At 36.4% G+C, this 26,091-nt stretch overlaps 1 protein-coding gene across 2 annotated transcripts; it reads left to right on the top strand.

Annotated features, from left to right (window-relative positions):
• The first annotated feature begins 1,376 nt into the window (after positions 1–1,376).
• On the top strand, positions 1,377–24,671 carry LOC115845714 (zinc finger protein 33B). Of its 2 annotated transcripts, none has more exons than XM_060286337.1 (5): positions 1,377–1,517; positions 2,580–2,715; positions 15,803–15,947; positions 16,599–16,694; positions 22,113–24,671. In XM_060286337.1, exons 2-5 carry the CDS (start codon positions 2,701–2,703, stop codon positions 24,194–24,196), a joined length of 2,340 nt encoding a protein of 779 aa, XP_060142320.1. In that variant the 5' UTR covers positions 1,377–1,517; positions 2,580–2,700; the 3' UTR covers positions 24,197–24,671. The 2 variants fall into 2 exon arrangements, with proteins under 2 accessions (XP_060142320.1, XP_030699717.1); XM_030843857.2 differs by having other exon boundaries at positions 22,110–24,671.
• Positions 24,672–26,091: the final 1,420 nt, after the last annotated feature.

Here is a 26,091-nt window from a genome sequence, read left to right as displayed (position 1 = left end):
ATAAAATGAACTTCTGTGTATATATATAAATTCTAAATTAAAAAAAGTTAAATCTCAGTAAGTGATATCTTACATGTTTTACATAAACATTTACATTTCTTTCAATTCTCATAATCAACTTCTCCAAACACGTATTATTCATTTGAATTTTCTTTTTTTATTATATTGCTGCTTAGTTCTGTAGCCCATTTTAAGTTTTTTCTTTCTATTGATTTAAAGATCTTATTAAGTAATACATCTTTTCTTTTATATAGTAAAAATATAATTTCCTGGTTTCTTTGCTTTTAATATCTTTTAAAAACTAGAACTGAGTTGTTCGCTATTTTTTATAATAAAATGTATCACATTAAATTTATGGGTTTCTTTGTGTCACAACTTCTCATCTCAATTTATTTTCTTTTACTAACTTAGTGGTTTACTTTAAACATTTCAAACCTTGAATCCATGTGAACTGTATCACATGTGATCTGTGGATATAAACTTTATTCCCAATTGTTAGGAATGACTTGATGTTTGGAATATTTCATTCTTTCCCTCATTGTTTTGAAATGCTACGTTTATTATACTACATTTTAAAAACATTCTTAATCATGGACGTTGTATTATCATGAAGCAGATGCCAAACTATTTTAATAACTGAGCAATTATTATACGTATTGATATTTCTTAGGCAGCTTTCTCCTTTTTGAAATGCTTTCTGGCTGTTAATTTAGATTTATTTTTATTCCAGATGAAGTTGAGAATGCTTTTGTAAAGTACACAATACTTTAAAAAGTCACGGAGAAAAAAGTACATGGAAAAATTTGTTGAGATTCTTATTGGAATTTTGTCCAAAATTTTTGAATCTTTCTATGAAAGGGTATATCTCCCTTTATTCAAGTAATTTTAATGTCACAGGTGAACGAATGTTTATATAAATGACTGTTTTCTTTTGGATTGTGTCTTATTTATCTACAATTTTCATTTATTGCTTTCATGATTTTAATGAACTGGCTTTCTTGTCCGCCCCTCCTCCGCTTTTTAATTCCTGAACAGATCGCTGATGATGGCGCATATTATTCTTTTATTAATGGGGTCTATTTCCCAGTATTAAAAAAAAGTGAAATTGACATACTGGTTCCCTTTCCTTGACAGCTCTGTGTGTAAATTTGCATTCTGGCTGCACAGAGAACTCAGCTGTAATCCGTAACTTTGGGGGGAGTCCCTGACCAGCTTAAAGTTTAGGGAACTTAAAACTCCAAACTTCCCACTGCTAGGTAAGGCTGCACTCTCAGCCAATCCCGAACCGCCAGTCGCGGAGGCTCAAGGGAAACAGACTTCTGACGTTTGGCGCAGACTGTCTGGCCCTGCGTGCGGGCCATCTGCGCATGCCTAGAGCCACCTTTGTGCACTTCCGCCTCTGTGCACTGCAGCCTTTACTTCTGTTTTCCTCAGGCCTTGCGTGGGAAGCGCGGTTCCCGGGCTGGCGGGTCTGTGCGCTCTTCTAGGGCCAGTGCTACACGACGAGGGAGAGGCGGGTGAGCCCGGGAGGGTTGGGTGAGGAGCCCTCGGTTTGGAGGGCGGGAGGGAGAAGGTCGGTGCCCGGTGGTGGGAAGGAGCTCCGCGGACCCCCGGGACGGCGGGAAGCTGGCGTCTCAGTCAGGAAAAGAAGCCGAAGCCCCTGCTTGACTAGCCCCAGCACTGAGCTGGCGCGGCTGTCTGAGAGGCCCCCTTTTTGAGGGCGCAGGAGGAGGGCTTAGTACGCATGCGTGACGGGTGCAGCGAGCCTCTCGGGGTAGGTGGGCGGTGCTGCGGGGAGAGCGCGCGAGGCTGAGTAATACAATAGTTAGCTTTGTACACATACCCATGCCTATGGTTCTCCATTTATGCTTTTTGGATTCCGAACTGCTCTTCAGTCATGTCCATCACTTCATCTTGATATACGTTGTCTCTCTGTTCTGCCTGCCCTAGCATTCAGGAAGGATCAAGAATTATCCGGTTTTTGTATCATGTGATAGAATTTCTGTCTTTTTGTTTCTGAAGATTAGTGCCTTGTTCAGATCAGTTAGTGGCAAAGACTAAAAGATCCGACTCCTAAGCCAGTACTGTTTACTTTTCCATATAACTAAAAGCAAGTTTTTTATGAAAGATCCTTTTGAGAAACAGCAACAAAGGTAAATTAAAACACGGGTCTTAAAGCACTGCTTTTTATAGCTTTCTGTGGAGTCAGTAACGAAAGGTTTAGTAATATTAGTGGGGAAATTGATAAACAGCTTAGTTTTGAGTTTTATTATTTTTCTTTAGTCTTGAGTGTTTTTTTTTAACAGCAGCTTTGGTGAAGAGTTAATGTTCCTTCATAATGTGTTTTTTAATTCGTTTTGACCAGTTTTATCATTTAAACTTTTTTTGTGAACACCAGGGGAGATTTAAACTGTTAAAATATCCTTAGGAGGTAAATACCTAACTCTGAACAATTTTATACCCAAGAGCTACCTGATTATATTAGAGTTTAGGTAGGTGGTCTTCTACCATCTGTCTCCCTGACTCTTCTGAAGGTCAAAGGGACTTTGAGGTTTTTCCTTATCTAGTGGTGTGTTTAGCTTTATAGGGAAGGAGAATTCAGGAGCTGCCACACAGGCCAGATCTTTCATGACCCCAGTCCTCCTCTTCTAACCCAGCGTATCTTGAGAGTTGCCTACATTTTCCCAAGAACAGCAGAAAATGAATAAATCCCAGGTAAGTTTGTTCATTCATTCCTTTATTTAACAATGGATTTTGTGAGATTTGTAAGAGTGCATATGTTAAGATGGGAAATTAGTTATAGATAAAAATCAAACTTAATAGAAAATATAAAGTTCACAGATCAATAGCAGGACCAAATTGGCTTACAGATATATACTAATCGTTATATAATGTATAGTTTCTAAGTTGACCTGCAGATACATTTCTGATGACCATGGCAGAAAGGGAGACACTGTATCTTGGATACAGTTTCCTATCAAGACATAAAGACATATCTTCTTACTGGAAGATATTCTTCTTGGTGTTAACGTAGGGACACATAGTGAGTAACCTTCCAGGGACTCACATAGTAAGTAACCTTCCCTGAAATGAGTGCCTCAAACCATTCCTTACTGGGAGTAAAAGGGTCCAAGAGAGGGTTCAAATAGTCAATTTTATGATAGTCTTATTAATTTGGGTATACAACTTGGTGTGTTTAGATTAATAAATGGCCTGCACGCCTATTACAAAATTACTTTATCTTAGCCCAGCTGTGTGTACAAGTCCTGCAGCAGATGGTTCAAAGTTAAATTCTCTGGTAAATGTTTCTGAGCCTCTCAGTCAAATTTCATCCCATAGCATTCTGTCTTGGTTCTTCTCCACTTCAGAATCTGTTCAGGTCACCAGTGACTTAATTGTAGTTGCCTTCCTTGAACAACTGCTACATTACCCTACTGACTACCCTCTCCTGGAAAGTCTCCTTTGTCCACTTCTGATACCACTCTTCTGATGGCTTTTTCCTGGAGTCTTCCTCATTATGTCCCATAGTTCAGTTCCGAGTCTAGTTCCAAGTTCTACTAGTCTTCTTATTTTACCCCTGTATGTACATTGGAAAAATATATAGTTAGCTGAACAATACTGTATATTATTTTGGGTGCTTTTACAAAATATGTAAATTATTTTAACATATGTATGATACACATTTTTCTCCCAATTCACTAATAATTTGAGATCTATCCGTATGTAGTTTATTTTTTTCCTTTTAAAGTTATATTTTCCCATTCTAGGTATTTTATTGGTAGACATTTAGATAATTTCCATTTTTCAGTAATATAAACAGTGTTGCTATGAATATCCATGTCATTCTCTCTGCACAAATACAAGTGTATCTCTGGACTCTAGAGTAGTGCTTCTCAAAGTGAGGTTCTTTGGCTAGAAGCAGCAGCAGCACCCGGAAACTTGTTTGAAATGCAGATTCTCATGCCCTATCTCAAACGTACTGGAAAAGAAATTCAGGGGTGAGGCTCAGCAGTCTGTTTTAACAAGGTGTTCATGTGATGCTGATACCTGCTGAGTTTAAGAATCACTGCTCTAGTGTTCTATGATTAATATTTTTGAGTTATAGGATATGAGGATTTCTAATTTTTCTATGTACCTTGTTATTCATTAGCAGACTACTTTTCTTCCCTCCTCACCAGGTATAAAAGTTATTTCCTCAGTAATGGGTGAAAAACTTCACTTTAATTTTGTGACTGATTACTGAGGTTGTGCAGTTTTCATAAATTTATGGCTTTTCAGGTTGTTTTCTTCCACTGAGTTTTGTAAGCATTCCGTATGTATTCTAAATGTAATCTTTTGTTGTAATTGTTACTAATTATCTTTTCTTAGTATGTTTTTTGTCTTTTAATTTAATGGTGTATTTTCTGTAACTTTTATATTATACAATCCTCCTGTGCTTTCTATTTATTTTTGGCTGCATTGGGTCTTTGCTGCAACACGCGGTCTTTCTCTAGTTGCAGGAAGCGGGGGCTACTCTTTGTTGAGGTGCACAGGCTTCTCTCAGTGGTGGCTTCTCTTGTTCCAGAGCAGGGGTTCTAGGCACACGGACTTCAGTAGTTGTGGCACGCAGGCTCAGTAGTTGTGGCTCGTGGGCTCTAGAGTTCAGGCTCTGTAGTTGTGGCTCACGGTCTTAGCTGCTCCGCGGCGTGTGAGATCTTCCAGGATCAGGGCTTGAACCTGTGTCCCCTGCATTGGCAGGCAGACTCTTTTTTTAAAATTAATTAATTAGTTAGTTAATTATGGCCTGCATTGGGTCTTCGTTGCTGCACGAGGGTTTTCTCTAGTTGCGGTGAGCGGGGGCTACTCTTCGTTGTGGTGTGCAGGCTTCTCATTGCGGTGGCTTCCCCTGTGGAGCACGGGCTCTGGTTCACATGTTTCAGTAGCTGTGGCACATGGACTCAGTAGTTGTGGCTCGCAGGCTCTAGAGCACAGCCTCAGTAGTTGTAGCACACGGGCTTAGTTGCTCAGTGGCATGTGGGATCTTCCTGGGCCAGGACTCAAACCCATGTCCCCTGCTTTGGCAGGGGGATTCTTTTTTTTTTTTTTTTTTTTGCGGTACGCGGGCCTCTCACTGTGGTGGCCTCTCCCGTTGCAGAGCACAGGCTCCGGACGCGCAGGCTCAGTGTCCATGCTCACGGGCCTAGCCACTCCGCGGCATGTGGGGTCTTCCCAGACCGGGGCAAGAACCCGCGTCCCCTGCATCGGCAGGCGGACTCTCAACCACTGCGCCACCAGGGAAGCCCTGGCAGGGGGATTCTTAAGCCCTGTGCCACCCGGGAAGTCCCTGCTTTCTATTTTTCATTCTGTTTTCCTTAGCCCAACGGCCTAATGAAATTTTTCTTTATTTTGTCTAAAAATACCAAGCATGATTTTTGTCTAAAAATACCAAGTATGTTTTTTAAAAAATTTTTTTTAAAAAAAATAGTATCTTAATCCATCTGGAGTTTTAAAAATATATATGTGTGTATATTTGTGTGTGTGTATGTATGTATGTATATATATATATGTAATGTGATTAAAGGACCTAATTTTATTTTGTCTGTCTGTGAAGAATAAGCACAATAAAAGGATAACACTTCCTGACCAAGCACCAACAAAACAGATTTGAGTGAGAGTGCCTGCCATATTTCTTCATTACGCATGCTGCTGTCTTGGACTGGGTAGATTTTGTCATATTCACAAAGTATTCACTGAGTCTTATTAAGAATGAGAGTTTAATTTCTCCAAATGCTTTCTTAACATTTTATGGGGGATATTTCCACATCTCTTAATAACTAATCTTTGTGTTTTGAAACAAGGCCCACTAGGTCATAAAGCATTATTCTTTTAATGATCTGCATAATTCTGTTCATCAGTATTTTTTCCATAAACTTGTCTATAGTATTATTATTTTTGTGTGTGTGTGTGTGTGTGTGTGTGTGGTACGCGGGCTTCTCACTGTTGTGGCCTCTCCCGTTGCGGAGCACAGGCTCCGGATGCGCAAGCTCAGCGGCCATGGCTCACGGGCCCAGCCGCTCCACAGCATGTGGGATCTTCCCGGACCAGGGTACGAACCCGTGTCCCCTGCATCGGCAGGCAGACTCTCAACCACTGCGCCACCAGGGAAGCCCTGTATTATTATTTTTAAAATGTTTAATCTGTTGCTTTTTATTTCTAACAGTTTTTCATTTGTGACTTTTATTACAGATATGTATTTATTAGTCTTTCAAGGAACCAGCTTTTGGCTTCATTGATCTATAATTTTCATTAGCTTCTACTTTTACCTTTATTCCTTGCTTCAGCTGTCTTGGTTATAGGCTATTTTTTCCAACTTTTTGTTGAAGATGAGTTTATTTTAAAGCTTTTAAGTGTATGCATTTAAAGATGTAATTATCCTCTGTGTACCATTTTAACTACAAAATCCAGGTATCAATATGTAGTGCTTTTTTTTTTATGCAGGCTTCAGTTTCTATTTTCATGCCTTCTTTGATCAATAAATTAAAGTGTATCTTAGTTTTTAATAAATCTTATTTGTATATGTATAGCAGGTTTATAGAAAAGTAACAGATCTTAACTATATCTTAACTATAGAACTCAATGAATTATTACAAATCCATTTCCCATGTACTGTACTTTTCAAGGGACTGTACTGTAAGATTAAAAATGTTTTCTTTATTTTTTGTGTTTGTTTTTTTATGTATTATTTGTGTGAAAAGTATTATAAACCTATTACAGTACAGTACTATATAGCCGATTGTGTTAGTTGGGTACCTAGGCTATCTTTGTTGGACTTAGAAACGAATTGGACTTACGAACGTGCTCTCAGAACAGAACTCGTTCATATGTAGGGGACTTAGTGTATTTCTCTTCTTGGAGAATCATCTTTGCTCATTTAATTCTTTTGGCCCTCAGTGTTACCTTATCTCATATAAATATAGCCAAACCTACTTTTATTTTACTTATATTTTCTGCAGCATGTTTGATTTTTTGCCCGTCATTTTATTTGCAAATTTTCATGTTCTTTTCTTACAAATAACCTGTGGCAGGTTTTGTTTTTCAAGTCAGGTATGTCTGTCATCGATAAGAAATTTAGCACATTCATATGCCATCTTATAGCTTAGTTGCTGTCTTTGCTATTTAGGTTAATACATATCTTAGTATGACATCATTGATATTTTTTATGTTCTTTATATTATATTTTTTGTCATACTTTCTAGTTCTTTATGCACTGCTAGTCACATTTATTTTCTTTTTTTCTAATTTGGTAGATTGCTGCTTTTTGGTTCTGATTACCAACACATTAGTAATTGTTGTAATTGAATCTGTATTTCTTTATTAACATATGTATGTTAAATAGTACTTTCTCGTCAAGATCTTTTGATTGTCCATTGCTTGTCTTTCATCCAAGCTAGAGAAGAACTTCAGAAAAATTTTGTATTTCCACATCACTCCTAAAAAAGTGCCTTGGTTTTGTTTTGTTATTTCATACTTTTTTGTTTCAGGCTATTCGTTTCGTGAACAGTATATCAGTTTTATTTCAGAGACTTTCAGTCAAACGGATGTTATAAATTCCAAAAAATATCTGTATTTTTTTTCCTCAGTTCATTGAAGTAAAGTGTACATAAGTGTCAAACTTAAGTATCCCATGAGATTCCCTGGTGCTCCAAGTTCCTCATTATTCTGACTTCTGTTATTGTTGATTACTTTTGCTTCTATGTCTGGCTTTCACTCGATATAGTTTCTGTGAGATTCATTTCTTTTGCTAAGTATATCTATTTCTTTTTATTGCTGTATAGTATTCCACTATATGACTCTGCTACCGTTTATTTCTCCATTGTATTGGTGGGCATTTGGGCTCTCTCTAGGTTTTGGCTATTAAAAACAAAACTTCTGTGAACATTTTCTACAGGCCTTTGGTTAAGAAAAACACACGTTGGGTGTATAACTAGGGGAGGAATTATTATATATAGCTTGAGAAGAAATTCCCAAATGTTTTTCCAACGTGTATATGTTTACTTACACTCCCACTAGCAAGGTATGAAGGTTTCAGTTGCTTCATGTTCTTGCCAATATCTCCATTTGGTGTTTTCTGACGTTTTCGTTTTAGACATCTAAGTGTGTATAGTGGTATGTCATTGTGGTTTTCATGTGAGAGTAAGATAGGGTGTAGGCAGTAGATAGGGGCATGAGGGAACTTCTGGATTTAAAGTAAAGTTTTGTTTCTTGACCTGGATTCTGGTTAAGTGGGTGTGTTCACTGTGAAAATTCATTGAGCCATTTGTACACTTAAGTACACTTGTGCATTGTTTTTGTATATATATTGTACTTCAATAAAAATTACAAAAATCACAAAGAGGTGACAATGACAAATTAAGTTATCTAAAGAAGTCTGAAGAATAACATTAAGCTAAAACCAGGAGTCAGAATAAGTTTACTTATTTTATACATGGGGATTAGGTCAACAAATATAATTGTATCAACAAATATAATTATACCAATAAATATAATTATATCAAGAAATGTAATTGTACACATTTCAAGTGTACAATGTGATGATATGATATGCATATATATTGTGGGATGATAACCAGGATCAAGATAATTGACACATCCATCACCTCACATAGTTAACTCTTTTTTTTGACAGTGAGAATGCTTGAGATATACTCTCAGAAAATTTCAAGTATACAATACTGTATAATTAATTATAGTGACTGTACTGTACATTAGATCCTCTGAAGTTATAATAACTGAAATTTTATACCTTTTGACTTACATCATTCCATTTCCCCATTCCCCCAGCCCTTAGCAACCCCCGGCAACCCCCATTTCATTCTCTTTCTATGAAATTGGCTTTTATTGTTGTTTTTGTTGTTATTTTTAGATTCCACATATAAGTGCTACCAGTAGTATTTTTCTGTCATTGTCTGACTTATTTCACATAGCATAAGTCCAGCCACATTGTTTCCAGTGGCAGAATTTCCATCTTTTTGTCGCTGAATAGTATTCCATTGTATATATCCATTACATTTTCATTATTCATTCATATGTTGATGGACCACTTAGGCTGTTTCCATGTTTTGGCTATTGTAAATAATGCTGCAGTGGACATGAGGGTGCAGATATCTCTTTGGGATAGTGATTTTGTTTCTTTTGGTTTTATACCCAGAAGTGGAATTGCTGGATCATATAGTAGTTCTATTTTAAATTTTTTGAGGAGCCACTATAGTGTCTTCCATAGTGGCTGCATCAGTTTACATTCCTACCAGCAGTGCACAAGGCTTCCCTTTTCTCTACATCCTTGCCAGCATTTGTTATTTCTTGTCTTTCTGATAATAGCCATTTTAAGGTGTGAGGTGATATCTCCTTGTGACTTTGTTTGCATTTGATGATTAGTGATGTTGAACACCTGTTCATATACATGTTAGCCATTCATATGTCTTTGGGAAAATGCTTATTGAGGTCCTTTAACCATTTTTCAATTAAATTATTTGCTTTTTTGCTTTTGAGTTGTATGAGTTCTTTATAGATTTTGGATATTAACCCATTATCAGAAAAATGTTTTAGTATTTTCTCCCTTTCTGTAGGTTGCCTTTTCAGTTTCTTGATTGTTTCCTTTGCTGTGCAGAGGCTCTTACATTTGATGTTAGTTCTACTAGTTTATTTTAGCTTTTGTTGCCTGTGCTTTTGGTGTCTTATCCAAGAATCATTGCCAAGAACCATGTCAAGGAGCTTCTTCCCTATGTTTTCTTCAGGGGTTTTAATGTATCAGGTCTTATGTATAAGTCTTTGATCTATTTCAAGTTAATTGTTGTGAGTGGTATAAGATCAGGGTCCAGTTATATTCTTTTGCATGTGGATATCCAGTTTCCCCAACATCAGTTACTGCAGAGACTGTCCTTTTCCCATTGTGTATTATTGGCACCCTGTCAAAAATCAGTTGACTACATAAGTGTGGGTTTATGTCTGGGCTCTTTGTTCCACTTGATCACAGCTATTTTTATCACAAATAAGTCTCCCTTTCCCTGAAATTAATATTCACTTAATGTAACTTAATTGGTTCTTTATTCATTCTTCCAGAAACCATTTATGAATATTTATTATGTGCCCTAATGTGTGCCACAAGCTGAGGATTCTAAGAAGAATGAGATATATATTTATAACTCCTTATAAAGAGAAACTCTTAGAATTATGTAGGGCATTAAAACACATAATTTTTGTATCATTACAAGTCCTACAATAGAGATGTAAACAAAATCCTGTTTTGTTTTCCTTAGGATTTTTTTCTGGTCAAAAAAAAAAAGAAAGAAAAAGTGGGACTTTCAAGCTTAAGATAACTGTTTTTTACATTGAGTGATTTAACCTATTTTCATTTATTGTTGTTTGGTTTTAGTCCTTCCATCCCACGGTATATTTATTTGTACTTTTTCTTGTTGGTTGTTCATTACATGTTTTATTCTGTTTTATTTTTTCAACACTGAGCTTACGATGCAATATTCTGTTTTAACATAAGATACTTAAATTTTATCATCTCTCTGCACCTTACGTCTTCATAAACTTATGTTACTTTACTTCTCATTCAGTGTACTCTCCCTCTTCAGATATTTAAGGAATCTCAGTGTTGGTACTCATGATATGTATCTGCATCAACAGATAAAAAAGATTTTATTTACATGTTCTTTATTAGCAGCATAAGAAAATGTCACAGCTTCATATCTTTCCTTTCAGAAGGTATAAATTATCCTGTTGCAAACTCCTACAGCTGCTGGCTGTCACTTTACTAGCATCTTGTTATTGCTGCTTTTATGAATTCATTCACCATTTCATATATGCCATTTTCCTCCTTGTTTGCATTCTGATTTTTTTGGTTTTGTTTTTTGCTATGTCATGATTCAGTAAAGTGTGTAAGGTGCATTCATCGTAACTGTATAGTGCTTTTTTTTTTTTTTTTTTTTTGCGGTACGCAGGCCTCTCTCTGCTGTGGCCTCTCCCGTTGCAGAGCACAGGCTCCGGACGCGCAGGCTCAGTGGCCATGGCTCACGGGCCCAGCTGCTCCGCGGCATGTGGGATATTCCCGGACCGGGTCACGAACCCGTGTCCCCTGCATCGGCAGGCGGACTCTCAACCACTGCGCCACCAGGGAAGCCCTGTATACTGCTTTTTAAAAAACAACAACAACAACACATATATGTCCTAGTAACTACCAGCTAGGTCAAGATATTTAATATTTCTACCACCCCTTCAGGTTCCTTTCCAATCTTTAACAACTTCCCTTCCCTTATGTGGCACTGTTCTATCATTATTTGTTAATGTTGCCTGTTATTGAAACTTAGATGTACAGAATTAGTGTGTACACTTTTATATGAAGCTTTTTTCATTCAATATATGTTAGATTCACCCATGTTGCTGCTGTACCAGTAGTTTATTCCTTGTATTACTGCATAGTGTTCCACTACATGAAAATACTACAATTTACTTACCCATTTTCCTTTTGAGAGGAATTTTTTCTTTTTATATCTAGTAGCTTTTTAGTTATAAAATTTTGTATTTTTTTAGTTTTTACTCTAGATATTACAGTTTGTGTTTGTGATGTTGTTATATGTAATGAATATTTATTTGGGTGTTCCTCCAGGATTCCTTAACTTAGTTCCTAAAACTCTAATAATATCCCTAAGAGCTGTAAGGGCATCTGTTGTTATAATATGTAGTTTTTGTTCCCAGTTCCTGAAGTAGCTTTAGAGAAATTAAGGTGGAATTGGTGTCTTTTGCTGTTCATAACAAGCTGCTTTCAACCACACCTGAGTTTGTGTTAATGAGGTGACTTTTGGAATGCCTCTAAGAATGAGATACGGGTACCAGGAACACTAACCATGTGATTAGAGGGTTGGAACTCTCTGAGGAGGGGTGAGGGGCTGGAGGCTGAATTAGTTGCTAATGACCTGTGCTTTAATCAATCATGACTATATAATGAAACCTCCATAAAAATCCTTGAATTTATGGGATTCAGAGAGCTTCCAGGTTGTTGAACATGTGGAGGTACTGGGAGGGTGGCGAGCTCTGAGAGGGCATGGAAGCTTTGTATCCTTTTACCCATTCTTGCTTTGTGTACCTCTTCCTTCTGGGTGTTCCTGAGTTGTATCCTTTTATAATAAACCATTAATCTAGTAAGTAAATCATTTTTCTGTGTTCTGTGAGCCACTCTATCAAATTATTGAACCAAAAGAGGAAGGTGTGGGAACCTTAATTTATATCCATTGGTGAGATGTACACGTGACAATCTGCATTTTCAATTCGTGTCTGAAGTGGGAGTGGTGTTGTGGGACTGAGCCTGGGATCTGACGCTATAGTGTCAGAGTTGAGTTAATTCCTTGGAGTGGGAAAAACTCCCACAAATTTGGTGACCTGAGTAAAACAGAGGAATTGAGCTTTTCCTCTACAGTTTTCTTATTTTTGCCTACTGTAATAGTGCTTTTACCACTCGACAGACAATACAAGAATCTTAAAACAGTTTAAGTATCCTTTTACTAGTGTTTTGCTGTATTTTACTTTTGTGTTTGTCACAGATTCCAGAAGACATTACTTGTTGCTTTAAAGTCCATTTTCAGTTTTATTTATTACTTCCCGAAGCTTTGTGCTTCCATCAGGTATCATTTTCCATAACTGTAGTATTTCTTGTCTGTGTGTACTGTTGATAACTTTTTCAACCCTTATGTGGGAAATATATTCATTTTAGAAGAATATTTTTGCTGGATTTGGAATTTTCTAGTGGCATTTTTCCTAGCTGCTTAAAATGACATTCCATTTTTGTTTCCTTATTTGCAAATGGCCTATTCAAATTTTTACCCAGTGTCTTCTCATTTTCATAGTTTCTGTTGAAGGGTTTGCTGTCAGTTTAGTTACCAAGATGACTTGCCTTTTTTTCCCCTCGTTAATTTATAGTGTCTTTCTTTATTAGGGATAGAACTTCTTTGTCAGGTATATGTATTCCAAATGCCTTCTCCCACTCTGTTGAATTTTTATTCTCTTTCTGTCTTTTGATAAGGGTAGGTTCTTAATATTATAGTATTATTATATAATTTGTGTCCCATTTAAGAAATCTTGACCTATCCTGAGGTCATGAAGGTATTTCTTATGGCATTTTCCAAAATTTTTATTGTTTTACTTTTCAAGTTTAGGTCTATATACCGTCTAAAATACATTTCTCTTTACACTTAAGGTAGCAATAAATGTTCATTATATCAGTAATTAAACTAGCATCACTTATTGAAATGATTGTCCTTCTGTTACCCTTGTCATAAATCAAGTGACATACATGTGTGGGTCTGTTTTTGGCCTCTTCTTCCATTCTGTTGATATGAAAATTCTTATGCTGGTATCACACTGTTTTAATTATGGTATATTGATAATTATATAAGATAAATGATACTCTTTCTGGCTTAGTTTTTTTTCAATATTGTTTTGTCGATTTCACATATTTCACAATTAGCTTGTCTGAGATTTTGTTTGAAATTGCTATGAATTTGTACATCAGCATGGAAAGAATTGATATTTTTTATAATATAATATTTTATAATATTGAGCCTGCCTATCCACGAATTTGTTACATTCCTCCATTTATTTGGGTCTTCTTATTTTCCTTCATTTTATTTTTTGTAAAGATTTTCGTATTTTTCTTGCTATTGTGAGTTGTACCTTTAAAAAATTTAATTTTCTGAAATTTGCTATACTGAACTTGTATCTAATTTCTAAAACTTTTATTTTGGATACTTTTTTTTGGATTTTCTGTGTACTTGATTGTTATACTATATTACTCAAAGAACTTCAGAAAAATGTTGAATAAAATTGGAGATAGTAGGTGTCTTTATCTTGCTCCTGATTTTAAGTGGGACACTTTCCATATTTTACCACTAAATGTGATACTTGCTGGAGGTATTTGTAAAAATCCTTTATCACATTGAGAAAATTCCTTTCTATTTCTAGTTTGCCAAGAGTTTTTTTTTTTTTTTTAATCCTGCTTTTCTGTATTTACTGAGTTGGTCATATCATCATCTCTTAGGTTTAAAAACTATTCTTTCTTGTAATTCTACCTTTTAGAAAATTCCATCGTGGCCTTCATAACCTGTTCTTTTTCTGTAAGCTAGTTAAAAAGTGATTTTTCCCTCAGCTTCCAGTCTTTTTTATTTTCAATCTTAATTTTCTGAGAGCCTTCTGATTCATTCTTGATGACTTCAGACACTACTAAACTATTAATGTCTACCAAGTCCTTATTTTCATTCTACACCTCCAGTATTATGGTTCAAATTTATTATAGTTAAGAAATATCTTGCTAAAGTACAGTGCCCAATCTATTTTCTTCTAATGTTGCTGGCTTGCTTTGTGACTCTAGTATCTGTACAGCTGTTCATGCATATACCCTGAGAAAACATTTCCTTTTCTGTCCGTGAATTGCTGATCACATTCTGTTGCTGTCTATCTCCTTTTTTTATTATTATTTTTTTTTTGCGGTACGCGGGCCTCTCATTGTTGTGGCCTCTCCCACTGTGGAGCACAGGTTCCGGATGCGCAGGCTCGGCAGCCATGGCTCACGAGCCTAGCCACCCTGTGGCATGTGGGATCTTCCCGGATCGGGGCATGAACCCATGTCCCCTGCATCGGCAGGCGGACTTTCAACCACTGTGCCACCAGGGAAGCCCTCTATCTCCTTTTATCACTGCTCTACTTGCATCCCAGTTTCTACTTTAGTAGTTTATGTAAATGGTGTTGTTTTGTCCTTTAGCTTTCCCTTCCCATTTTTAAAAAAGAGAATTGGTTCTGATATAAAAACCTGGTCACATACTTTCAGTATATCCTTGAATCTTTTCTTTGGCTCCTCTTTCTCTGCAGCAGTGATCCCTCAAGTAGAGGCATGAATTCTAGATGATATCAAAAACAATACAATTGAATATCTTCTTTTATATGTTCTACAGACATTTCAAGTTCAGTAGGTCCAAAATCTTTCCTGTCTCATTTTCTACACATCCTAATTATTGTCTCTGAATTGAAGGATTGGAACCTAGAATATGTATTGTAGTGAAATAAAATATTAGACTTTTTTTTACATTTTAAGTCTAAGAATAGAACTAAAGTTCATAATAAATTTATTGTTTATTTCTATAATTTATAAATATAAACTTCTGTAGTGTTCAAAAATATTCTTTAACATGGAAAGTTATCACATACTTTGGAGACTATTGGTTTGAAGTTACTCTGTAATCTGTTCCTTGAATACATCCATGGCCCTTTTTCTTATCTCAACTCCTCCTCTGCTGTTTGCCTTTTTGCTCATCTCCTGAAGATGTTAGAGGGCCACTGCCTTTGCCTGTGCCCTGGCCTTGTGTTCATGAAGAACACAGTGTTACTCTTTATCCAACAGCTGTTCTTCCTCAGTGAAGCTCAAAATAGAACTACTTTTGCTTCTCATTTAATCTATTATATGTGTACTTTAACAATAGTGCTTGTAACATATTACTGCAAGTTTTCTTGCCAGATTATATGCTTCTTGAATACAGGATGATTTTTAGTAATCTTAGTATTTCCAAGGACTAGCATAGTTCCAGATCCATTGTGCGGGCTTGATAATTAATGCAATGGCAGAATATTTCTACTCTGATTTCTCTTCTTCTCCCAGAGTATAAAGCAAAAGAAACATTCTGCAAACCAATTTGGTAATCTGTAAACAGTAATCATGGTAAGGATTTGTTTCCATACATCTTTTTCCATGTCACCTTAATTCTGAACATTTCAGATTGAACAGAAATTCCAGGGATCAGTATCATTTACGGATGTGACTGTGGGCTTCACCCAAGAGGAGTGGCAGCACCTGGACCCAACTCAGAGGTCCCTTTACAGAGATGTGATGCTGGAGAACTACAGTAACCTTGTCTCAGTGGGTAAGGTCTGTTTATTATGTAATTCTAAATGGCATTTAAAATTTTTCTTTTAAACCCTAATTCTCAATTAGGGTTAGATTAAATTATTAGATCCTCATGGTGGGATTAATGCACTTACAAAAACAGGAGGAGAAAAGGGATCTTTCTGCATTCTCTACCATGTGAGGACACAGCAAAAAGATAGCTATCTGCAAATCGGGAAGAGAGGCCTCACCAGATTCTGACCATGCTGGCACCTTGATCTCAGATTTCTCAGCCTCCAGACTGTGAGAAATAAATTTCTGTTGTTTAAGTCTCCTGGTCTGTGGTATTCTGTTATAACAGCCCGAACTGACTAAGGCATCAAGTAATAATAAATGCATGAGAATCTTAAATCAGACCCTCATCCTGGCCACAAATTTATAATGGAAAAAAATGCTTTTAATTAAGAAACATATGGACATTCTGTAGAGTTTAATGATATTTAAGATTGGAAGTCAGGAGTTAATGTTTATTGGTCACTTTTGGGCACCAGGAAGACATTTGTATTTACTTCTCCAAGGAAATGTTCAGTGGCACTTTCATTGACCAGCTCTAGAAGCTTCCTCCTCTTTCAGAGTCCCTGAAGTCTAGGCCACCCGGTCCAAGTCCTAAATTATTTCATTTTGACAGGGTATTGTGTTACCAAACCAGAGGTGATCTTCAGGCTGGAGCAAGGAGAGGAGCCATGGATACTGGAGGAAGAATTCCCAAGACAGAGCTTCCCAGGTGAGTTAATGTGTACTGAACAAATGAACATCAGGGAATTTATTAGTCCAGAGGTTGACAACTTTAAAATATTTTTTGAAGAATATCACATTAGAGAGTCTAATCCTTATAAGTGACTTAAAATACTGGTATTTTGAGGGCTTCCCTGGTGGCGCAGTGGTTGAGAGTCCGCCTGCCGATGCAGGGGACACGGGTTCGTGCCGTGGTCTGGGAAGATCCCACATGCCGCGGAGCGGCTGGGCCCGTGAGCCATGGCCACTGAGCCTGCCCATCCGGAGCCTGTGCTCCGCAACGGGAGAGGCCACAACAGTGAGAGGCCCGCATACCGCAAAAAAAAACCAAAACAAACAAACAAACAAAAATACTGATATTTTGAATCACACCTCCAGATACCACTGTTACAAAAAATGTTCTCCTTTTGATTCACTTTTTGAATATTCATCATTATTAAATTTGTCAGTAGTCGAGTTTTTGCCCATCTCATCTTTACTCATTTTTCTTGGTTACTCTATGATTCTCAAAGCAATTTCAGTTGCCTGCCTTACTACCTCCATTGCTCTGCATTCCTGTTGTTATTGGCCATTTTTTGACTTAAATAATTTTTGAGTACCTGCTATACTGTAAGAGCTGAGTGTAGTGTGAAAAAAATAATGTCTTAATGAGTTTATAGTAGTGTTGTTAATGGCCACAGGTATGTGAAAAGGTGCTCAACATCACTAATCATTAGGGAAATGCACATCAAAACCACAATGAGATATCACATCACACCAGTTAGAATGGTTAGCATCAAGAAAACAAGAGTTAAGATGTGTTGGCAAGGCTGTGGAGAAAAGCGAACCCTTGTACACCGTTGGTTAAGATGTAAATTGGTTCAGCCAGTTTGGAAAACAGTATGCAGGTTCTGCAAAAAATTAGAAATAGAACTAGAATATGACCCAATATTTATACTTCTGTGTTGTATACCCCCCCAAAATTAAAACAGGATATTGAAGAGATATATGCATTCTGATGTTTATTGCAGCATTATTCACAGTAGCCAGGGTATGGAAACAATCCTAGTGCCCATCAACAGATGAATGGATAAAAAAGATGTGATGTGTACAATATGTATACACAGTGGAATATTATCTAGCCACAAGAAAAGGAGGTCATCCTGCCATTTGCAATACGGATGGGCTTTGAACACATTATGCTAAGTGAGATAAGTCAGATAGAGAAAGACAGGTTACTATATGATATCACTTATATGTGGAGTCTGAAAAAGCCAAACTTAAAAACAAGAGCGTGACATGGTGGTTACCAGAGGATGAAAGATGAGGAAATAGGACATGCTATTTAAGGGTACCAACTTGTAATCAGTAAATAAGCCTTAGAGAGCTAATGAACAGTATAGTGAATAGAGGCAACAGTATGGTATTATAATCATCAAATTTGCTAAGAGACTAGAGCTTAAAGAGACTAGAACTTAATTCTTCTGCTAAAAAGAAATGATAATTATGTAACATGATAGTTGTGCTAATTATTGCTACAGTGGCAGTCACAGTATAGCTTATAAATTTGTCAAGGTAACATGTTGTACACCTTAAATTTATGAAGTTATATGTCAAATATATTCTAATTTTTTAAAAAGTAGTGTTTTGATTTACATTTCCCTGATGATTAATGATGTAGAGCACCTTTTCATGTACTCTGTGGCCATCTGCATGTCTTCTTTGGAAAAATGTCTATTCATATCCTCTGCTCATTTTTAAATCAGATTTTTTTTTTGCTATTGAATTGTATGAGTTCTCTATGTATTTTAGATATTAACCCTTTTATCAGATACATAGTTGTAAATATTTTCTCCTATCAGTAGGTTGCTTTTTTCATTTTGTTGGTTTCCTTTTATGTGCTAAAGCTTTGAAGTTTGATGTAGTCCCACGTGTTTATTGTGCTTTTGTTGACTTTGCTTTTGGTTTCAAATCCAGAAAAAAAAAAATCATTGCCAAGACCACTATCAAGGAGCTTATTACTGCCTATATTTTCTTCTAGGAGTTTTATGGTTTCAGGTTTTATGTTCCCATTTTTAATTCATTTTGAGTTAGTTTTGCATGTGGCTATACAGTTTTCCCAACACCATTTATGGAAGAGACTGTCCTCTCCATGTTGTATATTCTTGGATCCTTTGTCTTAAATTAATTGATTTTGTATGCATGGGTTTATTTGGGGGCTCTCCATTCTGTTCCATTGATCTATGTGTCTGTTTTTATGCCAGTACCATGCTGTTTGATTATTATAGCTTTGTAGTATAGATTGAAATCAGGAAGTGTGATACTTCCAGCTTTCTTCTTTGTTCTCAAGATTGCTTTGGCTATTAGGAGTCTTTTGTGGGTCCATATAAATTTTAGGATTGTTTGTTCTACTTCTTTGAAAAATGCTGTTGAAATTTTGATAGGGATTGCTTTGAATCTGTAGATTGCATTGGGTCATATGAACATATTAATAATATAATTCTCTCAGTCTATGAGCATGGAATAACTTTCCATTTGTGTCTTTTTCAGTTTCTTTTATCGGTGTCTTATAGTTTTCAATATGCAGGTCTTTTATCTACTTGGTTAAATTTATTTTTAGGTATTTCATTCTCTGATGCAGTTTTAAATGGTATTGTTTTCTTACTTTCTCTTTCTGATAGTTTGTATTAATCTATAGAAACAACAGATTTTTGTATGTTGATTTTGTATTCTCCAACTTTACTGAATTCATTTATTAGTTCTAAAAGTTTTTTGATGGAGTCTTTGGTGTTTTCTATGTGTAATACCATGTTATCTGTAAATAATGACAGTTTACTTTTCCCTTTCTGATTTCGATGGCTTTTAAAAAATTAATTTATTTGGTTGTACCAGGTCTTAGTTGTGGCAGGCAGGCTCCTTAGTTGCAGCTTGCCAGCTCCTTAGTTGCAGCACACGGGCTCTGTAGCTGTGACATGCAAACTCTTAGTTGTGGCTTGCATGTGAGATGTAGTTCCCTGACCAGGGACTGAACCCAGGCCGCCTGCCTTGGGAGCGTGGAGTCTTATCTTCTCTGGTGGGGAAGTCCCTGAATGGCTTTTATTATATTTTCTTGCCTACGTCCTCTGACTAGGACTTCCAATACCATGTTGAATAGAAGTGTCAAGAATGGGCATCCTTGTCTTGTTCCTGATCTTACAGAAAAATCTTTCTGCTTTTTACCATTGAGTATGATTTTAGCAATGGTCCTGTCATACATGGCCTGTATTATGTTGAGGTACATTTCCTCACTACCCACTTTGTTGAGAGTTTTGATCACGAATGAGTGTTGAATTTCGTCAGATGCTTTTTTTTTTCCATTTATTGAGATGATCATTGATCTTTATCCTTCCCTAATATGATGTATATCACATTAATTTCCAGATGTTGACTCATCCTTTCATTCCTGGAATAAATTCCACTTCATCATGGTGTATGCTGCCTTTAGTGGGTTGTTGAATTTGATTTGCTAATATTTTGTTGAGGATTTTTGTGTCTGTCTTCATCAGGGATATTAGCTTGTAATTTTCTTTTCTCTCAGTGTCTTTGTCAAGTTTTAGTAACAGGGTCATGCTGGCCTTCTAAAATGAATTTGGAAGTGTCCCTCCCTATTAATTTTTTGGAAGAGTTTGAGAAAGATTGGTAATAATTCTTTAAGTGTTTGTTAGAATACACCAGTGAAGCTGTCTGGTCCTAGGCTTTTGTTTGCTGGGAGTTTTTTTGATTATTGATTCAAACTTCTTACTAGTAATTGGCCTGTTAAGATTTTTAATTTCTCCTTGATTCAGTGTTGGTAGGTTGTATATTTCTAGGAATTTATTCCTTCTAGTTGTGAAATTTATTGTGGTATAGTTTTTTATAGTAGTCTCTTACCCTTTGTATTTCTGAGGTGTCACTTGTAACATCTTTTTTGTTTCTGGTATTATTTATTTGAGTATTCTTTTTCTCACCATGAGACTGTCTAAAGGTTTCTCAATTTTGTTTATCTTTTCAAAGAACCAACTCTTAGTTTCATTGATCTTTTCTACTGTAGTTTTAGTCCCTATTTCATTTTTATCTGCTTTAGTCTTTGTTATTTCCTCTTCTACTAATTTGGGCTTCATTTCTCCCTCTTTTTCTAGTTCTTTGAGTTGTAAAGTTAGGTTGTTTATTTGAGAGTTTTCTTATTTCTTGATGTAAGCATTGTCATTATGAATTTCCTGCTTAAAACTGCTTTCACTTCATCCTGTGAGTTTTGGTCTGTTGTGTTTACATTTTCATTTGTCTCAAGATAGTTTTTTTTTTCTCCTTTGACTTCTTCTTTGACTCATTGGTGTTCACTAGTATTTTGTTTAGTCTCCAAATATATGTGAACTTTCCAATTTTCTTCTTGTAATTGGTTTTTTTCATTCTATATCATTGTGGTTGGAAAAGATGCTTGATATGATTTCAGTCTTCTTGAATTTGTTAAGACATATTTTGTGGGCTAACACATGATCTATCCTGGAGAATGTTCCTTGTACATTTGAGAAGAATGTGTATTCTGTTGCTTTTGGGTGGAATGTTTTGTGTATATCTCTTAATCTGGTCTGATATGTTGATTAAGTCCAGTGTTTCCATATGGATTTTCTGTCTGGATTATCCATTGACAAAAGTGGGATATTATCCCTACTATTATTGTATTGCCATCAGTTTCTCTTTGACCAGCCCTTGCTTGTCTCCTTAGTCCCACATACTACAAGTCCCTTCATTCGGGTTTCCCAGTAGTCTGAGCTCTATCAGAACTGTGACATCATCTCAGTATTTTCCCACTCACAGTGGAACTTTTTCTTGCTGGGAGTAATTTTTATTTGTGGTTAATCACCTCTAAGTTTTCTGTCTCTTGTTTTACATGTGTTTACCACAGTTTCTAGCTGACTCTTTTCGTAGATATGGGCTCTATCTCAGTTTCTTCTATATTTGAATATTTATTTCCTTACTTAGTGGTGATATGAAGTTAGTAGTATTCTGTATCTCCTAGTTGTGCCAAAGTCATGGATTGTTGTTGGTAATTTTATTTGTTCTCCTTATATTGATATTTTTAGTTTTTTGGAGGATTCATGGAGAGATTCAAATTTAAAGAGTTTCTGTTATTCCTCAGATGTTGCAAACCAAATGTATGTGTTCTAATAACAGTTTCCTCTCCCTTTTTCCACTATACTGGCCTTTTTCTTTCTTGCATTTGTATTTTCACCTGAAACCCTAGAAATAGAAAAAATACATACTTGCAGTTATTTTTACCCCTGGAGAATAGACAAGAAAGCAAAGTCAGCTACAAATAATGTAGGGCATTTGTATATAGTATATAGGTCTCGTTCCATAAGAAATGTGTTAATGTTCATGTGATGAGATTAATTTTTCTTGTTTCTAGAAGTCTGGAAGACTGACCACATGAAAGAAAAGAACCAAGAAAACCAGCCTAAACATGTGTGGGAAGTTGTATTCATCAATAACAAAATGCTGACTAAAGAACAAGGTAATGTAATAGGAAAACCACTTAACTTGGACACAGATTCTTTTCCTTCCAGAAAAATACTCTGTGGGTGTGACTCATGTGGAATGAACTTCAACTATGTTTCAGAATTCGTTATCAATAAGAAAAACTATTTAGGAAAAAAGACTGATGAATTTAATGCCTGTGGAAAATTGCTACTCAATATTAAACATGAGAAAACTCACACTAGAGAAAAAAGTGAATTTTTTAAAAATGGGAAAACGGTCAGTCATAATGAGGATCCTGTTCAGCTTGAGAAGATTCAAACTTTAGAGCAAAATTTTGAATATAGCATATATCGAGAAACCTTCCTTGAAAAGGCAGTATTGTATACACACAAAAGAGAGATCACTGAAGGGAACGACTGTGAATATGATGAATATGGGAGAAGGTTCTGTGATAACTCAGCCTTCTTGTTCCATCAGATAACTCCCCCAAAGGAAAATCACTATGAACTTAGTAATTGTGGGAAATCCTTATGTGTGAAGTCCACCCTTTTGAAACATCATGGGGCACATTTGAAATACTATGAATGTGATGAAAGTGGGAATAATTTCAGGAGGAAGTTGTACCTCTCAGAGCTTCAGAAAACTCATACAGGAGAGAAACACTTTGAATGTAATGAATGTGGGAAAGCTTTTTGGGAGAAGTCACACCTCACTCGACATCAGAGGATACACACGGGAGAGAAACGCTTTCAATGTAATGAATGTGGAAAAACTTTCTGGGAGAAGTCAAACCTCACTAAACATCAGAGATCACACACAGGGGAGAAACCCTATGAATGCAGTGAATGTGGGAAAGCCTTCAGCCACAAGTCAGCCCTCACATTACACCAGAGAACACATACGGGGGAGAAACCCTATCAGTGTAATGCATGTGGGAAAACTTTTTACCAGAAGTCAGACCTCACTAAACATCAGAGAACACACACAGGACTGAAACCCTATGAATGTTATGAATGTGGGAAATCCTTCTGTATGAATTCACACCTTACAGTACATCAGAGAACTCATACAGGTGAGAAACCCTTTGAGTGTCCTGAGTGTGGGAAATCTTTCTGTCAGAAGTCACATCTTACACAACATCAGAGAACACACTTAGGAGATAAACCCTATGAATGCAGTGCATGTGGGAAAACTTTCTACCATAAGTCAGTACTCACCAGGCATCAGATAATTCATACAGGGTTGAAACCTTATGAATGTTACGAATGTGGGAAAACCTTCTGCTTGAAGTCTGACCTTACGGTACATCAGAGAACTCACACAGGGGAGAAACCCTTTGCATGCCCTGAATGTGGGAAATTTTTCAGCCATAAGTCAACCCTCTCTCAACACTATAGAACCCATACAGGGGAGAAACCCTATGAATGTCATGAATGTGGAAAAATCTTCTATAATAAATCATACCTAACTAAACATAACAGAACACATACAGGGGAGAAACCCTATGAGTGCGGTGAATGTGGGAAAACCTTCTGCCAGAAATCACAGCTCACTCAGCACCAGAGAATTCACGTAGGGGAGAAACCCTATGAATGTAGTGAATGTGGAAAGGCTTTCTGCCATAAGTCAGCTCTAATCGTACATCAGAGAACGCATACAGAAGAAAAACCCTATAAATGTAATGAATGTGGAAAATCTTTTTGTGTGAAATCAGGACTTACTTTGCATCAGAGAAAACACACAGGGGAAAAGCCTTATGAATGTAATGAATGTGGGAAATCCTTCAGTCACAAATCATCCCTCACGGTGCATAACAGGGCTCACACAGGGGAGAAATCTTGTCAATGTAATGAATGTGGGAAAGTTTTTTACCGTAAATCGGACCTTGCTAAACATCAGAGATCACACACAGGGGAGAAGCCCTATGAATGTAACACATGTGGGAAAACGTTCTCTCAGAAGTCAAACCTCATTGTACATCAGAGAACACACACAGGAGAAAAATCTTATGATTGAAACAAATATTAGAAATGTTGAGCATTTCAGACAATTCACATCATGGAGAAAGCTCTGTTGACATCCTGAATGTTCCGTAACCTTCATCCACAAACTGGCCTTATTTTACTCTAAAGTAATGACATGAGACATATCTCTAGACTGCAACAAGTATAGGACAGTCTTGTTAAGAGGTAACATTCCATTGAACGTCACATAACTAATACTGGCATAAAACCTCACAGATATTTTGATTTTGTAAAAATTGTAGCAAAAATACAAACTAGGTTATGTCGTAATTTATGTTGGGGAGAAGTCTGTCCATTTGAGACATATGGCTTGAAGATTTTCTTTAGAGGTAATCAGACATTAGAAGTTAGAAGTTGTGTTTTGGTTTTGATGTCATAGTTATTTTTAGGAAACAAATTGTAATTTATAGATGTATATTGTGCAATGTAAAGCTTTAAAAACTAAAAAAAAAAAAAATAGTAAAATAGACTCACAAGAAGTTGCAGTAATAGTACATAAAATTCTCATGTGCCCTTTACGAAGCTTCCTCTAATAGTAATGTTACATAACCATAGCAAGTACAAGGAATTGATGGTACTCTACTACTAAGTCAGATACAGACCTTATTCATATTTCACCAGGTAGTCTGTGTGTTTATGTGTGTATTTCTATGAAATTTTATGGTTTATATATTTGAGTTAACCTTCACAGGTTGCAAAATCAAAAAGGAATCTGGAATCTGTATTACAATAAGATTATAAAGGAATCAGGATTTCACAATAAGAAGTTTCCTTGTATTAATAATCACAGCCTTTCTGCCACCCTGATTTTGGCAACCGTTTGAATATGAAGCTTTTTAAAAGCAGAGATAAATTGACTAATTAGGGCAACAGCACTAAACACCTGTGAAGTATCCCTTAAGTTCACAGGGCTATATATGTAGGAAACTATATGTTTCCTACACAGAACTTAATGAAATTGTGAATAGAAAATAGATACTCCTAGTTTAGCAGTTGTTAACAACATTAGGCACATCTCCCATGTGTGTAGGGCCTGGAGCAACAGTTCAATAAAAGGAAGCCCACAAAGCTAATGTCTAACATTTTAAAACTTATATATCAAAATAACAGAATGTTCAATAAAATGTATTCTATGCATGGGGATATCTAGGCCCTACTCCCATTGCCCCTTTTCTCTTTTCACCCATGGTTCATCGCAAACCATGATGTGCCTTGAGTATACATATGTAAATACTCTAGCCTTCAGCCTAAATTTATCCAAACCCTGTGTAAGCAACTGCTTTCCAAGACAGGGTCCAGGAAAGAAGCCTCAGACTAGATGACACTCAGGGCTGTAAATTAGACTAAATTCCAGGGTCTGATGTACCCAGAGATCTGGGCCCTTAATGACTGTTGATTCTGTGAGAAGGAGGATTGAGCCTGGAGCAGGGCCAGAGTAGAACTAGAGTGGTGCTTTTATTGACAGGGCAAAGGTGATATACTAAATTACATGATCAGATTATGTAAATAATTAGGTTAAGCTAATAATCTAAGATTACATAACCAAATGATCTTAGATTGCACACAGAGTCTAAGCTTCCATTTTAGGAAACTAGACAAAGAAGAGCAAATTAAGTCCAAGGAATAAAGAACAAAAGAATAATGAGAATTAGGGCAGATATCAGAGTAATTGAAAACAGGAAACCAATAGAGAAAATCAGTAAAACCAAAAGCTGGTTCTTGGAGAAGGTCAATAAAATTGATAAATCTCTAGCCAGTTTAACTAAGAAAAACAGAAGACACAAGTTGCTAATACCAGGAATGAAAGAGAGCCATAACTACTGATCCCATGAGCATGAAAAGGATTATAAAGAAATGTTATGGACAACTCTGAGACCACAGATTTGA

Source organism: Globicephala melas, chromosome 16 (genome assembly GCF_963455315.2).
Source record: "Globicephala melas chromosome 16, mGloMel1.2, whole genome shotgun sequence".
In the NCBI taxonomy this organism is placed as follows: Eukaryota; Metazoa; Chordata; class Mammalia; order Artiodactyla; family Delphinidae; genus Globicephala; species Globicephala melas.
The sequence above is the reverse complement of the archived record's forward strand: the minus strand, read 5'-3'. Positions and strand labels throughout refer to the sequence as shown.